A 17,666-nucleotide genomic window follows, 5' to 3' on the forward strand; every position below is an offset into this window, starting at 1 on the left:
CTCCAATTGTATTATTAATAACCATTTCTCTCCATGGTACAATGTAAGGTCTATAATGTCTTGTTTATCACATCACCTAGAATGGTGTAATGCCTTTATTGAAGAATCAATGAGATGGAACAAATTGTGAGGACATATTTATATAGTGGCACTGTTTTTTAACCAACTTATGCATTTTATATTTTACTTATTTTCAGAGGGTGTATTATTTTTGTTATGCTTACTAGTTAAGTTATTCTTTTTACTATGCTATATAAAATATTTAATGGTATATAAAGGCTTTCTTCTTTATAAATTTTAGTTGCATAATATAACAATTTAATATAATGCTAATTTTTAAAGAAAAATTAAAATGTAATAGATAAAACTAAGTAGTAAAGATGAAAGCCATAAAATTGGGATAAAGTATAGAATAAATTTCCTATTTGTCTCAGCATATTTTCCATTCCACTTCTCCAGTGGGAGTCACTTAATCTGTTTCTTAAGATCCATGTTATAATAATCTGTGTGAATGTAATTGTGTGTAAATGTATTTTATTCTGTAAAAAAATAAAAAATAAATTAAAAAAACCATGTGAGCAGAGGGCTCAGAAAAAAACAAACAAACAAACAAACAAAAAAAACTAAAAATGGAGTCATGATCCTACAATCCCACTCCTGGGCGTATATCTGAAAAAAACTGTAATTTGAAAAGATAAATGCACCCCAGTGTTCACTGCAGCACTATTTACAATAGCCAAGACATGAAAACAACCAAAATGTCCATCAAAAGACAAATGGATAAAGAAGATGTAGTATGTATACAAGGCATACAATGGAATACTACTCAGCTATGAAAAATAGTGAAATAATACCATTTGCAGCAACATGGATGGACTTAGATTATAAGTGAAGTCAGACAGAGAAAAACAAATATACGATATTGCTTATATGTGGAATATTAAAAAAAAGATACAAGTGAACTTATTTACAAAACAGAAGTAGACTCAGAGACAGAGAAACAATTCATGGGTACCAAAGGGGAAAGGGGAAGGAAGGATAAATTACGAGTTTGGGATTAACATATATACACTACTATATATAAAACAGATAACCAGTAGGTATCTACTGTGCAGAATAAGGAATACAATCAGTATTTTGTAATAACCTCTAAGGGAAAATAATCTGAAAAAAAAAATATGTATGTATAACTGAATCAAATTGCTCTATACCCAAAACTACAACAGCACTGTAAATCAACTATACTTCAATAAAAAAATTAAAAATAAAAGTACTATAATGTATTGATTCTAATAAACTTTTCCCTTTTTAAAGTCTTTATGAAGGAATGTAAATGCACATGTGCCATCCATATTTTCCTTATCAGACATAACTCATCCTCATCTCTACATAAGGATACTATTCATTTTTTAATTATATACATATTCTTTAATAATATGCCCAACTGATACCTGTACTTTTCATTAAATAAGCACTCCTGTAATCTCAGGTGCATAAATGGCCACATCTGTGCTGATACACCATGAGTTGAGGTTTACTGAAACTCCCAATGGGGAAGATGTCTCTCAGGGAAAAGCCACCCATTCAGGGGCTGTCGGTTGATGAATACCCTCACTGTCTTGGCTTGAGAGAAACTAGCCAGTTAGTCTCTCCCCATATAATGGTAACACAAGAAAGCAGCTTAACTTTCCATCTTTGTGACCTAACTATATTCCTTACAATTAAACCATTCATCAAATGTTATTGAGTTTCCCAGTATAGAACTTGGTAATAAAACGCTAATATCTGGATCATTAGACATCGAATCTTTGCCTTTTTTATAAAATAAGAGTTGTTCCAGATTCATCTGGTGGTTTTATCAGCAGGACACTGGATATACCACCTGTCCTTGGGCTTCTCCTGTCCATCTCAGCAGGTATCACATGGGACTCAGCAGGAAGGACTCACCTGGTACATGTGGGCAACATTTGATCCAAGATATTTTGCCCCGTAGAGTTTGCCATCGGGCCACTTGACTTGGACGACTTCTCCCTCGGCAGGAGGGCCTAGCTTCACACAGTCCCGGCTCTGCAGAATAAACAGAGTTAGGCTTTTCAAGGCAAGTGTCTAAGTGACTGCCTTCAGAACTCAACAAATGATGAACTCCTGGCAATTAAAAGGAGTTATTGCCTCTGCTTTATGGATTATGATCTTGCATGAGTGTTCAGGGGAAGAGATATGAGCCAAAGGAGCACTTAAATATTCAGCCTACATCATAAAGTTGTAAAGGAACCATCATAATCCAAGAAGGCAAAAACACCACCATTTACATTTGCTATCTGACAAAGAATTGTTTAGAGGGTAAGTAAAATATGCATAGAAACTGCTTTGGCTGAGAAATAGACCAGCTAATGATTTATAACACCTGACATTTATACAGCATTTTGCAGTTAACAAAATGCTGTAACATACATCTCATCTGATCTTCATAATCACTCCATGAGGTAGGTAATTATTAATTACCCCCATTTTACTGACGAGGAGACTGAGCCTCTAAAGCTCAGTTGTCAGGTCTCTGGAGACCCGAAGCTGCATAGGAGCAGAGCTGAGTACACCCAGGTGGCATGGGGCAAGGGGAGAAGCACAGTGTCATCACAGCCAGTAGCCCCTGAGGAAGCAGAGAGGGAAAAATGCAGGGAGAGTCTGCAGCATGGCAGGTGAGGCTTGAAGATGCCCGGACATCCCCCAACAGGCCTGCTTCCGCCTGCATCTCCCCTTCAGTGACTAGTCCTCCTCCTTCCACAGGTGGTCACAGTGGCACCGAGGACCAGTTTTTTCACTTCACATCTTCCACTCAACACTGCCTCTTCCTCAGGTAGCAACTCAGAGCAAATTCCCCACTAGATCATACTTAAAAAGTGGTCTTTTTTGGAGGGAGGTTGGGGGTGGGTATATAGTTTGCAAACTCTTGAATTCATATATATTGAAATATGACACAATAAAATTTTAATACAAAGGAATTAAACAGTTGACTACTTGGGTAATTTTTTGCACATTTAGCAATTCATGTTTTGCTAATGCTTGTATTTTACTGATGAGGCCAATCTGACTGATTGAAATGCACGTTTGACCAATCAAGCTATAAATGCAGACGGGGCATGGTTCTGTGGTTTAACTAAGAAGCACACACAAGAAATATTTAGTTGTTTTTGATTAGAAATCCACCATGCATTACTTTTCTTTATCGATAGAAATTTTGCATGATAAAGGAATGGCCCTTTTATTGTTAGGTTCATAGTGTACATGAGAGGTTCATCTTTCTCACTGCAGACTAGGCCTCCATTTAGAACTGCAGGCAAAGAAAAAAGCGTGCTCAGAGGCTCTGTAGAGTTGACAGTCCGCATATAACTTAGTCAAATGAAAATCAGTTTCTTCTTGGCCTTTGTAATATTTGGCCTTGGGCCATGTACAATTAAAAGGGTCAGATGAAGAAATGTATTCCATATATGCCCCTGGAATTATCACCTCATTTTTCATTTCCCTTCCCTTCCAAAGATGTTTGTGGTACTAAGAACACCGGAAGGCGCAGCTTCTAAATATGCACCGTCCAGTCTCCTAAATTAGGAAGCTACAGAAACTCTGGGATAACTCTGCACTAAAACCCAGATACTCTGCTAAAGCGGCAGGGAGAGAACAAGAGTATGTTTCCTCTTTCTCCTAAATATTTCCTCCATATGAAGGAAGCTCCATTAAGGTAATACTCTTGGCCTTTTTTTGTTTGTTTGTTTGTTTTTCCTCACTCTCGCATTGTCTTTCAAGAGAATAAGGAGTGACTTCATTTTATTACTGAGTTCTGAAGGAGATTGCATTTTCCAAACTATGCTCCCCAGTGCCCTGGGCACCACAACCAATTCCCAGGGGTTCTGGAGATATTTTCAGGGGAAACACAGGGACACTTGTCAGACACCCAGCTTACTACTACTACTAAACTGTTCAGTCCATACTAGTAGATGGAACTGTTAGGTATGCCTTTTGTCCTAGCAGCACTGCAAAAAAAAAAAAAAAAAAAAAATGTGCTGGGATAGCCAGGAGTTGTGAGCCAGGAAAGGGTGTAACTTCTGGCTTAAACCCTCACCTTCCTTTTCTCTTTGGAGCCATTCTGCCAGAAGAGAACTCGCTTCCTGCTCTGTTCCTTGCACAGAAAGCATCTGAAGGTGTCCTGCACCCATGTCAGTAGGAGGCCTACTCTTCAGGTGAAGTATTAGGAAAAATTCTTTGCCCACAGATGGAAACAACACTTAGCAGCACCTGCTTTATTACTAAAGGAGGTATTTTAAGTTTTCAAACCCTGACTCTGTCTCTAAATTGCTTGTCCTCAGGCAGAAAGAGATTCCCTATGTTTTCTATTGGGCCCTTCTTCAACCCCAACAGAGGCAAGTCAAGGGCTCATGGATTATGAGGCTACACTCCCCATCTACCCTTCCACCACAAGCGACCTCTAAGCGGGAGAGTTATGCCCTTAGTTTTATAGAGTGGACCTTCAACAAGGTTTACTAACTTTTACAATACCTCCCCCAAACCAATCCTGACCTGCAGTTTTAAGTACCATATCACCAAGGTGTGGCAAAGGCCATAGAAATGTGGCCTAAGCAAACTGTAAAGTATATACTGGAGGAATTTCTCCTACAAATACAGCTTTATTAATAAACTAAATGTATGCAACTTTACCATGTGAGAAACAATTTTTTTTTTTTGAAAAAGTGTTTGAAACTAAATGTTGAGATACAGTTTGGTATCTTTCTTACTAATTACCAGTGAACGCTTTACTCATAATAAATCTTAATTTGGCACAAAGTCCGTGACTCAGAGAGGGCCCTCCAGCTCAGCCTCTCCCTAACTTGGCTCAGGACTGGCCACTAAGATCACTTCTTACTCTTTCACATCAAAATCTAGAGGATGGTTAGGATGCTTCCTCAGTCTTCTTGCTTTCAGAACTTTTTTTCTTTATTCATAATGGAAGAATAAAGAAAAATAACCAACCAACTATATAAGGATACAAAATTGTCCCAAGAATCTCCCCTCCCCTCCACCACTAGGAAGAATTCTTCTCGGCCATCATGCCCTACCTTCTCACCCTTGGCCAGGTCCTTCAGCTGGAAGTGGATATGCAAATAACTTCATTTGGTGAGTATTACTTCACCAAATAACTTCATTTGGTGAGTATTACTTCACCAAATAACTTCATTTGGTGAGTATTACTCATTCTTTACATGCCAGCTACTTTCCAAATGGACTTAAGGCAGCTCATAGTAAGACACGAGTTTATTTCCATAACATCTAGTTTCTTCCATCTCGAGAAAGTGTTTCAATTCATCAGCTATCTCAAATCTTGAGTCTGCCAGAAACTTTCTATGAATACATGGAATATAAAGCATTTAAACAGGAATGGCAATAGGAGCACATGGGCTGATGAAAAGATGTGAAGACATCTATTATTTAGACTTCCCTCACCCCTCTGGTGCAACAGCTACTGGGTGTGTCTCCAAAACTGCCCCGGTTATTAATCTGACATACTGACCACCTGTGTGAGACACTGGAGAAGCCAAGGGTGTCCCCAGGCTAGGGACAGACAGAGGGCATCGTGTCCAGACTTGGAATCCTGTCACACTGATCCCACAGCTGTGAGGTGGGGGCCCCAGGGGTCCCTGCAAGGGCTGGAATCCATGTGCAGTGCATAAGCTTAGGTCACCATGATCACTTCAACAAGAACAGAATTGTTTGAGTTATAGACTGGGTTTCTGAGAAAGAGTTGATCCAGGAAAAAAACAAAAAAAGATTTCTGTTAAAAATAAGAGGACTGAAAAAATGAAATGAAATAAAATGTCTAAAGAAGAGGGGATTTAGTTTACAGAAAGCAACAGCTTGAAGGGTCTGCTTCTCTCTTAAAGGCCTTCAGCAGCTTACATTTTTCCTCTGTGCCTGAGGAATCAGACAATAGAACAGAACTTCTCAAAGTGTAGTCCCAACAGCTGAGGACAAACATTAAAAATGAAGATTCCAGGGAGTTCCCTTCATGGCTCAGCAGTTAATGAACCTGACTGAGATCCATGAGGATACAGGTTCAATTTCTGGCCTTGCTCAGTGGATTAAGGATCCGGCATTGCCGTGAGCTGTGGCGTAGGTCGCAGACGCAGATCGGATCCTGTGGTGCTGTGGCTGTGGCATAGACCAGCTGCTGTAGCTATGATTAGGCCCCTAGCCTGGGAACCTCCATATGCTGCAGGTACAGCCCTTAAAAAAAAAAAAAAAAAAAAAGATAAAAAATGAAGATTCCAGCCCCCACTGACCACAGCTCTATATGACCTGGATGGTTTAAGACATTCTAGAATTTGAAATCTACTCCATCAAAGGACATAAAATGTGAAAGAGGTCTTTCCTAATGTAGTCCTTAGTGTGTTGCTGGAGCAAGTAAACACCTTTGCTGGAAGACTGCATGCATTAAAAACCACAACTAATGCATTTTTCTTGGTCGCTGTCTAGATTCTCAGAAGTCTGCCTTCACCTGACATAAATACCTGTTTACCATTTGCTGTACTGCCTCCAGGGATGTGTGAACTCCCCTGAAATCTGCAAGAGCCCTGTCCACAGGGACACTGGTGTCTGGAGCTGCCAGCAAGCCGGCAGTTAGAGCACTAAATAAATAATGTGAAAATTAAAGACAGAAATAGTCATCGTAGTCAAGAGTAGACTTTTGGCTATGATTAAGTGACCATGATTAAGCGACTTGAGATGGGCCATGATCCCAGACAAAGAGATAGTGTTATATCACATTCCTACCAATGTCAGGGTCAAACTCCTGTGCTTGCTATACCAACTCAAGAGAAAAACCCCACTGCCAGTCTGATTATTTGACTTCTGAAGCCACTGTGTTCTTGGAACTCTTACTGGGGCCTCGGAAAGGGACCTCTACAGGCAGCAGCTGTCCTTGCATGCTGGATGCCTTACCTCCTCCCCATCCCACCTCTACTCTCTCAAGTACATACCCCAGGGCAGGTAGCCCTATCAGTCTGGCTACAGCAGATGAAGACATGGTACATGAATTCCAAGTAGTTAATCAGAATATAGTTTGGAGCCTCTGACAGTCCCCCTTGACGAAAATGTTTAAGTGACTGGAAGCAAACTGATGCCAGCAGCTGCTGGTATTTGAGGGATAATCACCTGCTCGGTACTGGATTTTGGGAGGGATTAACAAGAATGCCGGTCATGCGCTAATCTTACTGGCTATCTGTCATCTGATCCCCTATTCCCCTTCAGTCTCTGTGGAAGGTAGAGCTCACCTGCTATTATAGGTGCTGGACAGAAAATGCCAGATACACCCTTGCCCAGCTTCCCTGGCAGCATATGCCTGGACTGGGACCTGGCCAATTGTCTACACACCTGTGGAGGATGTAGAACCTGTGACCAGAGATGTCAAGAGCAGTGGAAGGGAAAACACTCTCAGAGGTTGGTGGCGGTGACAGCCGTGGCAGCTCCCATGTGCTGATGGCAGAGCCTTAGTCCAGGTGGACCATAAGGGGGACAGCTGGGTCCTTCCTGGACTAGGTCTGGCCTGGTCCTCTCAGCTCCAGCTGAGCAGCCTCTCTCGCTCTCACCTGTTTTCTGAACTTGTTTTTTGTTTGTTTTGTTTTTGGTATTTCTGGAGACACTATGGGCTTCCTAATAACTGTCCACTCAGCCTCTATAGAGCCTAAATCAGTTACAGTCAGTTTTTGTTGCTTGCCACCAATAACCCTGACTGATAAGTAATGGCTGGTGTGGGTGATGGCAGATCTCTCACAAAGTGGGAAAAAATCCCTTTGATTTAACAGTGGAATATAAAACTGGAGGGCTTCCCAAGCCACCCAGTCCTCATTCTAAGGGCCTATAAAGAACACTATACCTCAAAAAGGACAAAATATATTCAGGGCACTACCCATGTGTTCATGGGGCTCAGCCCCTGATGATGTATAACTGTCCCCAAGTTTTCAATACACTCCACAGTCTGAAGATGTACCCCTGCAACAGTAGCCTCTTTAGAGGGAATCTCAAGAGGACTCCTTTCAAAGGGATGCACCACATTTGCATGGATTAAATTCTGGACTACTGACTATAAGTCATAAGAATTTACTATCAACCTTTATATAGAAACTAACAAAATATTTTAATATAATTTTTCTTAAAAATAACGTTTTGTTCTGAGTTTCTACTATATATTTCTTCAAGTAAGTTAGAGATTTTTTTTTTTAAAGATAGGAAAACAAATTTAAAATAATCCACATTGGAGCTCCCGTTGTAGCACAGCAGAAATGAATCCACGAGGACGCAGATTCAATCCCTGGCCAGCATTGCCACAAGCTGCAGTGTAAGTCACGGATGCGGATTGGATCTCATGTTGCTGTGGCTGTGGCATAGGCTGACAGCTATAGCTCCAATTCAGACCCTAACCTGGGAACTCCATATGCCATGGGAGCGGGCCTTAAATAATAATAAAAAATAAAATAAAATAATCCAAATTTCCATCACCAGAAGAAAATGCTGTTTACCATTTGGATTTTTCTCTATGCATCTTTGCATTTTTTTTTTTTTAATGTGGGCCTCCTTTAGAGTTACAGCGTTTTCTCTCCTAGCTACAACCTTTATTTTCTTTCATACAAGAGCACCACTAACCTCTCTGAAGAAGCAGGTGAGGCTGCTTTTGTGAAGAGCTCACATTGCAACTCCTACCATGGTTCTCACTCTTTGCATAGCACTTGGAGGGGAGGGGTCTTTCTTTCTTTCTTTCTCCATTTCTTTCTTCTTTTTTTTTTTTTTTTTGGCTGCACCCACAGCATACAGAAGTTCCAGGGCCAGGGATCAAACCCACACCACAGCAGTAACCAGAGCCATAGCAGTGACAAAGCCAGATCCTTAGCCCAGTGAGCTACCAGGGAACTCCAGGAGGGGTCTTTCTATTGTGGTAAAATGGGCATAACATAAAACTTATCATTTTAACTATTTTCAAGCATACATTTTAGTGGCCTTCAGCACATTCACAATGTTGTACAACCTCCACCACCCTCCTCTCCAGAAATTTTTCATCATCTCAAACTGAAACTCCATATCCATTAAATAGTAATTCTCCATTCCCCTCTCCCCTCCCCCACCTCCCAGCCCCTGGTAACCACCAGTTTCTCTGTCTCTATGAATTTGGCTATTTATAAGTACCTCATGTAAGTGACACATATATTTTTCCTTTTGTGTACATATATAATTTTGTAGCTTGCTATTTATTACCTATAATTATAAGGATCTTCTCAGTTATTATCCTTTAAAAACTCTATTTTACCAAATATATGGAACAATATAGATATTCTATAATTAATTTAACCACTCTCATATTGTAAATTATATAGGTCATTCCAATCTTCCCCTATCTATAATACTATTGTATATTTTTCTCTATAAATCTTCATCCAGATTATTGATGGCATTCTTAGAATAGTTACATAGAATTGGAATTACTTGGTGAAAAGGTATATCAACTATTTATAAAGTCACTTTCATCAACTCTGAAAAATTCACCATCAGACTTGCTTCTCTAGTGCAGTAAATCTATTCTTAGCCACTAAAGACAATTGTGCTTCAGTCAGTCCAAAGTGGGTCCAAGCTAAATGCCCTCCCCAGCCATCTGATGCTCAGCCAGGTTGAGAAGCTCCATGCAAGAAGATTCTGTCCCAGCATAAACTATATATTCTATGAATGAGGAATGAACTAATTCCATGCTGTTTCCTCTCTCTGCAGCTTTTCTATGGTGACAGCCTGCCAACAAACATACTTCTTATCTACGTTCTGTGCTAGTTCTGAAACACAGTCATTTCAGCTTGCAGGTTAATGGATTCAGGCCAACCTGCTTCCACACCAATACTCATCATTCTAGGAAAACTCCCTGTTTGATTCCAGTTTCCCTTTTATAATGGTTTTTTATTTTTATTTTTTAAGGGACACACGCACAGACACATGCACATACACATACACACACGTGCATGCACACACTTTCTGTCAACTAAGATGCTCTGGTTATCTCTGTTAAGCTGGAGAGGTGCCCTCCTTATTCCCTCAGCCAAATTCCCTTCCCACAGCCACACCTCACCAGTGCCCTGACACTTAACCACACTCATCTTCTAAAAGATGGAGCCTTCTTCACAGAAGGAACAGCACTGACACTCATTTGGTAAATTCCTGAGGGGCTAATTAGTTTGTTGGTACACACCTTCCCTTCTGCTATCATCCAAGAGTGATCATGATGCCTGGTGAAGGTACTGAAGTACTAGAGATGGAGGTGGTTTTATTGTTCTGAAAGTTCCTACAGTTAAGTCTAAGTTTGGGGTGTTTTTTTTTTTTGGGGGGGGGGGTTGTTGGCCACCTTGCAGCATATGGAGTTCCCAGGTCAGTGATCAGATCCGAGCCATAGTTGCAACCTAAGCCACAGCTGCAGCAACACCAGATCCTTAACCCACTGTACTGGGTGAGGGATTGAACCTGCATTCCAGTGCTCCCAAGGTGCCACCAATCCCATGGCACTACAGCAGAAACTCCAGAAGGTCTAAGTTCTAAAAGAAGTCATATCTTTTATGTTATTACAATAAGGTGAGATTCTGGCTTTGGAAAACTTTTTAACATCATAGAAAAAAAAAATAAAACAGGCAGTTTCTTTTGGGATTATCTTTCTGGTTCTTTGAAGTGAGAAAGTCTAAGAAAAGTCAGTAACTAGAATCAGAGGTGACACTGGGGAGTTGAGCTGACCTGACCTGTGAGAGAGGGATGTAGGAGGCAGTGAGCATGTGTGAGCAGGAGTGAGAGGCTCTGAAGTGCAGGCATGGAGCGCCCTGCATTTGCAGAATTGAAGAGTTTGAATGGAACCAAAGGGTCATTTGTTCACCCTTCCCACCTTTGAGAGACCTCTCCTCTTTCCTTTCCTGCTTCTTCTCCCTCTCTGCCATGTACTGAGTGTCTCCTCCTTGCCTGGCACTGAACCTGGCCTTGGGGAAACAGAAATGGTCCTTTCGGAATCTTTCCTCCAAGGAATTCAGAATCCAGTTGGGAACTCAAACGTATTCATTTGAATATCTACAATATGATATGCTGTATGTGCTAATAGGTGGGGACTCTGTGCTCAGGACTCAGGCTCGCGTGACATTAGCTGTGTCCAGGGCTCTCTCCTTATAACTAAACAAACTCCTCAGACCTTCCCCTCAATGTTAATCACCCTCCACATGAAGCGAGTTGATCACAGAATCCCCATCAGCACTGCCCTGCATTCCTCTGGCTAGGTCTGTTTGCACACTCTGTGAGCCATGCAGAGAGCAGTGACATAGCTGTTAAGGGCTGGCATTGGGGGAGCTGGCAGCTCCCACGACATTTTGTGGGGATCTCTGCTGGGGGCTCTGGCAAAGCATCTTGATTTACTGGGGCTCCTATATGTTGTCAGGCTACCACACTGACTATGTTGAGTGGTGTGGCCAAGCCAGGAGGACAGAACTGCAGCCAGACCCTTTCTCTGCCTCTCGAGAGTGTTCTGAAATAATCCCACCAAGATCCCTGGGCTGATTCCCATCACACCAGCAGCCAAAACAGGAAATCTTTCCAGTTCAACCCCTAAAAGCTCCAAAAATACAAACAACTTGAAAATGGGATTTTTATGGTGAAAGCTTTCTGATGCTTCTTCTTAGATCCTTCTTTTAGTAACCTCTCCTTTTATAAGGAATGGAAGATGTACCATTTCCAAGTAATACTGCGAATCCTGTGCTTAGGGACTCTTTGGACCAGAGAGTTGTCTAAAAATGACTAGCTACCAATGCCAATAATAATAACCACCTCCACAGTCATAAATACTACCTGAGTGTTTATTATGCACTAGGCACCATGCCAACTGCTTTATACAACATATTTCAATAATTCCAACAATCCTAGTATTTGCCATTATCTCTGTTTTATGGAGAAGGTAACAAGTGTCAACTCCCTTGCCCTGGGTTACAGAAGTAGTTACAGAGCAGAGATGTGCACTAGGTCTGTCTGCTACACACTAGTTCCCATCTCAGAGAGACAGCCAACACTGCCCCTAAGGACTGCCCCTAGGCCGCCTGCATCCTCCTGCTGCTTTTCTTGCAGACACCAATGACGATAAGCCCCAGAACAGTACCTTCTCATACTCAAAAAAGGCAAAAATTTTCCATCTATAGGGATAGGTCTTTCAGCATTTTTACAATTGTTAATAGAGGCTAAAATGCATGAGGGGAACAAAAAATTTTATCATGTTAATAAAAATGTATGTTGCAAGACAAAAAAATTCAGGGCTTGAGGTGAATTTCTCTGTATGGTTCTAAAAATAAATATCAGTTCCAAAAGCTGGAGGAAAAAAAAGAAAAATGAAGAGAAAGACCAGAAGTATGGTGGGGAAAGAAGGCCATCCTAGGGTCATATGTCATGACAGGGGCTCTGTGATCAGACAGCCGCTGGTGTGCACGCAGCCTCTGCACACTGCCCTGCAGTATGTGTGTTGTATCCTGGCACATGGCTTGGCTTACTGATGCCCCAGGGTTTGCAGCGATGCTGCCCGGGTCAAAGGAGAGCTACTACCATGCAGAAGTGACTTTTACCTCTTTATGTCCCAGTTACCTCATCAATAAAATAGGGATAATAATACAACATCATGGGGTTGTTGGGGAAATGAGAGCTAATATACATTTAAGAGGAGAGAACAGAAAAGCCAATCACAGTGGCTGGCAGCTGGTGAGTTTGAAGTGAACTGTGACTGGATTTAATTCATATCAACAGGGAACATCTGGAAGATGCTAGGGAAGGAACAAAAAGCCTTGGGAGAAGATGGCATTTGGCATTTAAAATCATGAAGAAAGAACACTCTAGAAACCAAGACTCTATTGCAAGATGATCAGACAATGTTACCCTCGCTGAAATCCAAAACAACCCAGTGGGTAGAAAGGCAGGTGTCACCTCCCACACAGGTAAAGCAGAACAGTGACATGGCCCAGGTCACCCAGCTAGTCTGTAGACAAGTGGGCAGTCTTTCAACTCAACTTGAAATTCTTAAGCATCTCTTGTGTTCTAGGAACTGCAGGATTGGTAGTGAGACAAACAGGTGTGGTTTTTTATGTCATGCAAATCTTTGGTAGAAAATGCAGGCATTAAACTAAAAAAGTAATAATGAAAAAGGTAAGAATTATCTCACAGAACTTAACAGAGGGATTATTAGCACACTATGTGGTTATTATATCCCAAAGAGCCTCAAGATGCCCCCAAAGATGGGAGAACTAAAATGAAATGCTGACACAAGATTCAGAAAAAATCCAGATAAGGAAAATCAGGAAAAAAGGGTCACTATATAAAGAGATCTCAGAAGGGATCAGATCTTTAAAAAAAAACAAAAACAACAAAAAAAAAACCACCTTTTTTTCTGCTTGTAAAAATAAGACATGCTTATATTGAAACTATAAGAAGGTGATAAAGTTGAAAATCATAATCACCTGTGATTGCACTCTCCAGAGATAATCAGTAACATTTTGATGCATTTCCTTTGAGGACTCTTCCTTTGCATATTTATATTTTTATACATAATTGAGATCATACTGTATAGATAGTTTTGAGCCTGATTTTTCCATTTATTATATAGTATCATTAAATATCCCCTGAAAACATGACTTTTAATAGCAGCATAAATAATTCATTTAACCTTCCTCCTAGCTGCACTGGTAAGTGTTCAGTGTCCAGAGTGAAAAAGCAGAGTCGTCACATTTGCATGGACAGTTTGGGTTTCAGAACACAGTTCATTCTTACACCTGAGAGTAATATTTGAGTGGAAGAGTATCCCCCAAAATTTCATCCTGAGAGTGTTCTGGAGAAAGAGCATTCTGAAAACTACTTTATATTCATTAAATTAAATCATTCCTTCCCTCAACAAATATGTATTAAGTGATTGAGGTAAGAGAACTGTTTTGCTTGGATTTGAGAAGACTCAGGAGGAACCTGAGAGCATGTAAAAGCTGCCAGGAAGAGAGAATGGGGGTATCCAGTTGTGCTCTAGAGGTCAGAACCTGACTGATTCTTGGTGTGTTTCAGGGGCAGTATGTAGACTTCACATAAAGAAGCCAATGCTTCCTAATAGTTACAGCAACGAATTGGTAGTGAGCTCCCTGCCACTTGCAGTGTTCAACAGCAGGCCTGAGAACCACTCTCCAGGGGTAAGGTGTGAATACTTGCTGCAGAGAGTGGAGTTTGAGGGAGTCACAGAGGAAGGTCAGTGGAAGGGAAGAGGGAGTTTTAAAGGTGGCAGTGGGAGGGAACTGCATGCTTAGCCCTTAGCCTGTCTTATTACGCAGCAGCCCTGAACTGGACCAGGGTTACTCAGAACTTCTAGACATGAGACCTTTTGCCTAAGATTCTCTCATTGAATAGCCTGCCCAAGTCTCAGTGGAAGTTACAGGCAGAGTTAAAGTTAAGATTGTGGTTCCTAAATTTCTCAAGCCCTTGTCTAGTGCCCTTCCTCTTTCACAAAACTTTTGGGATCAGAGAATGCAAAAAACAAACAAACAAAAAAGCAGACAATAATCTTTCTCCCAATCTAATCTCAGTCACTCTCTGACTACACTCCTTGAGCTCTTTATACATCAGCTTCCTGTATGGCCAAGGGCAGGGAGCATCCTTCCAGATCAACATCTCAAAGAGGGGACCTATTCACACAGCACTACCTCATTCTCTGGGGGGCACAGAGAAGGTCTGTTCTAACTTGACTAGGAAACTCACAAATGGGTAAAGCAAAAGCACAGAAGTGATTAAAGATGGGTGGGGCCTCTGCCTACTGCTGTGGAAAAGCTACAAAGCTTCTGTGGTAAAAGGTATAGCTGCAAAAAAGCATTGCAGTGTGTAATAAAATATGTCAGGGATTAATTACTCCTGGGCTATGGGCCTAAGAAGAGCTCAGCCCTCTGGTCTCTGAATGGTATTACAATGTATAAGTGGCAGGCCATGTTGCAGAACGGGGCTATGTGTCTAACAAGCTGAGCTGGCCCAGCATGTGCTCCATCACACGACCACGCAGGTAGGTGATTATCAAGACCTGGGATCAGGGAACAGTTATGTGTCCATGTAAATGAGTGGACTGTGGGCCAGGGGCACATTCTAATGCTTAGAGTCCCAGATGATTATGGGTGACCCAGTGTGTTTCTCCTCTGCCAGAAACAGAAGAGGCCCATGAGATTTCCTAGGCCAACATCCCATTTTGAAGAGAAGGACTGAACAATGAAATGACTTGCCCAGAGTCACAACTCACCAAGAGCTGGCTATAATTTAATTTTGCATTTCACAGCCTAGCAGTGCAAGATTTTGAGCAAATGAGTAACATCTGAGGAGGATTTTAAACCAAAGATTAAAAGGGAGAACCAGGAAGGGGTGAAGACAAACCGAAAGATTTGTGAGAATAGTCTTTGTCAAAAAATATCAGCTTGTCTTACATTAAATTCAGAAGCAGAGGAGGCCCAAAATGTATCTATGTACAAATGAAGTAATCCAGAATTTCCTCCAAGTTGCAAATGTGCCTGAGTCCAGCAATAAAATGTGAACAACTCATTCTATAAATATTTCCCCTGTAAGCTACTGCTTCTATCTCTGTTAATTCCACATGTCCTTCCTCTCAGATTTGATGCAAATGCATAAATTTAAACAATCATGTTCATAACAGGCTGTTTTATGAAGAACAGGACTGTGTAATTACGACCAGCCTATTTCCATGGAGGCCAGTCTGTCACAAACGGTATGCAGATAAATAAGATGGCTGAGGAGAGGACAATCAATCAGTCTATTTACTAAACATGATTACCCTTAAAGGGAAGTCAGAAATTTCAGAAATTCCCCAAATGATTCTTTGGTTGTCAAAGAGCTGTCAAATCAAAATAATCTTAATGTGCTATTAAGGAGAATTTTGTTGTTTGTAGGTTCTGGAGAAGAATGAAAATGATATAGAGATAATACACTATTGTCAGATTCATCAAAACAAGAGCTTTTAATCCAAAGGCTTAAAGATACACTAGAGGAGGGCAGTGTATTTTGCTTTACTGACCACACTCAAGCAGCAATGCCTGGCTCAGAATTACGCTGAAGATTATGTTGCTCTTTTTCTGATAATGAACCTTTGAAGTAGGAATCTCTCTGTTCTTTTCATGCTGAATATCAATCTTTATTTGAGGCATGATTCTTGTTAATATCTGACTTGCTTAATGAAATCTAAGCAGTCAGCTAATTTATATTTCAATTACGATATGGTCTTTTTTTTTTTTTTTCTCATCTCCCTCCAAAAACCCAGGTTTTATTAGCATCCTCAGCCACTTTCCTTGAAACAGACACCATAGTTTTGAACTGATGTAAACTAGCATGTACTGGCAACTCTGAACCAAAAACCTGCCAAAGGGAGAGTCCCAGGGTACAGAGGCATCTGTAAAGGGGTGTCAGCAGAGGTGATGCTCAAGCCAGAACAGTGGGCACGGCTTTTATAGGTTAAACTAAGAAGAGAGAAAAAGGACACCAGAATGATACTATGAAAAAGTAGACCTGGAGACAGAGGAAGATAAAGGATAAAAGGAGATGGCTTAGCCACTAAATGGTTTTAAACATCTATCACTAAGCACCAATCAGCAACAACATTAAGAGTGCATGGAATGCGATTCCTAGCTTCAGTATGTTGCTAGGTGAATTCAAATACACAGAGATCTCCATGCACATACACACACATAAAGACTGTATATGTATTTTTAAAATCCTGGGAGGACATATAAGTAGCAGGTGGGGCTGTACCCAGATGTGGGGTGCTGCAGAAACTGCTACTTTTCACTGCATATCCTCTTCTTTTTTGTGAACTTTAGCCAGCCAGAGGAATTTTATACAAAACACTGGGCATAAAGATTGTTAAATATTTGCCAGTAACTCTTATTATTACTTGTTAACTACAGAGAATTTGTCTATCAAAATAAGTGAATGATCCTTCTCCTTTAAAAATGGTATATGAACCCCCAAAATGAGGGATGCTCAAGATTCTGGAAGGTCATGCAGTCCATTTCCTTCAGAAAAACAAGAGCTTTTCCCGGGGTCCACAGCCAGGGAGCCCTGGGAAGGGAACACGAAAGGCAAAGGGGAAGTAAAAATCAAAGAGGAGAGTGTACAGGCTCTGTGGACAGCAACAGGGCTGAGGTGGGGGGGCGGGCGGGGGGCAAAATCAGGCCAATGAGTGCTGAGGAGAACTATGGAGTAATGAGCTATACCATGAGGTCATGTCTACAAATGTGCTATTAGGCTCAATTTAAAGGTCTGTGTATCAATATGGAAGCCCAATAAAGGGTAAAAATGACATCACTTTGGGTGGCCGTATTGTCATACTGAATAATTACTTGGTCAAACACTATTTTATCAAGTGTGTTAGAGATAGGTAATATGGTGTGGCGGGGGCAGGGGGAGAAAATATCCACTTAGAGAAGAAAACAAAGTGTCTGACCTTGCCATTCCTTTAATATGGGATGTCTGTTCTCACACTGAGACCTGGGGCCTTTCACTCAGTGTCCATTCCACTTTGTGAGAGACAAACAAAACAAAACAATCCATGCTTTGCA

The 17,666-nt window shown here is 41.0% G+C and overlaps 1 protein-coding gene across 2 annotated transcripts in view; it reads right to left on the reverse strand.

Annotated features, from left to right (window-relative positions):
• Positions 1 to 17,666, reverse strand: part of KDM4C (lysine demethylase 4C) — a 436,329-nt gene that overhangs the window by 12,518 nt on the left and 406,145 nt on the right. For both annotated transcript variants that reach the window (XM_021063862.2, XM_021063858.2), the window contains one exon: positions 1,948 to 2,067. In XM_021063862.2, coding sequence (XP_020919521.1) covers positions 1,948 to 2,067 — 120 coding nt within the window. The remainder of the gene's footprint in view (positions 1 to 1,947; positions 2,068 to 17,666) is intronic.

This window comes from Sus scrofa, chromosome 1, assembly GCF_054392235.1.
Source record: "Sus scrofa isolate SSC_HxYL_T2T_F1_AM1 chromosome 1, Sscrofa_HxYL_maternal_Yorkshire_Landrace_v2.0, whole genome shotgun sequence".
Lineage (NCBI taxonomy): Eukaryota > Metazoa > Chordata > Mammalia > Artiodactyla > Suidae > Sus > Sus scrofa.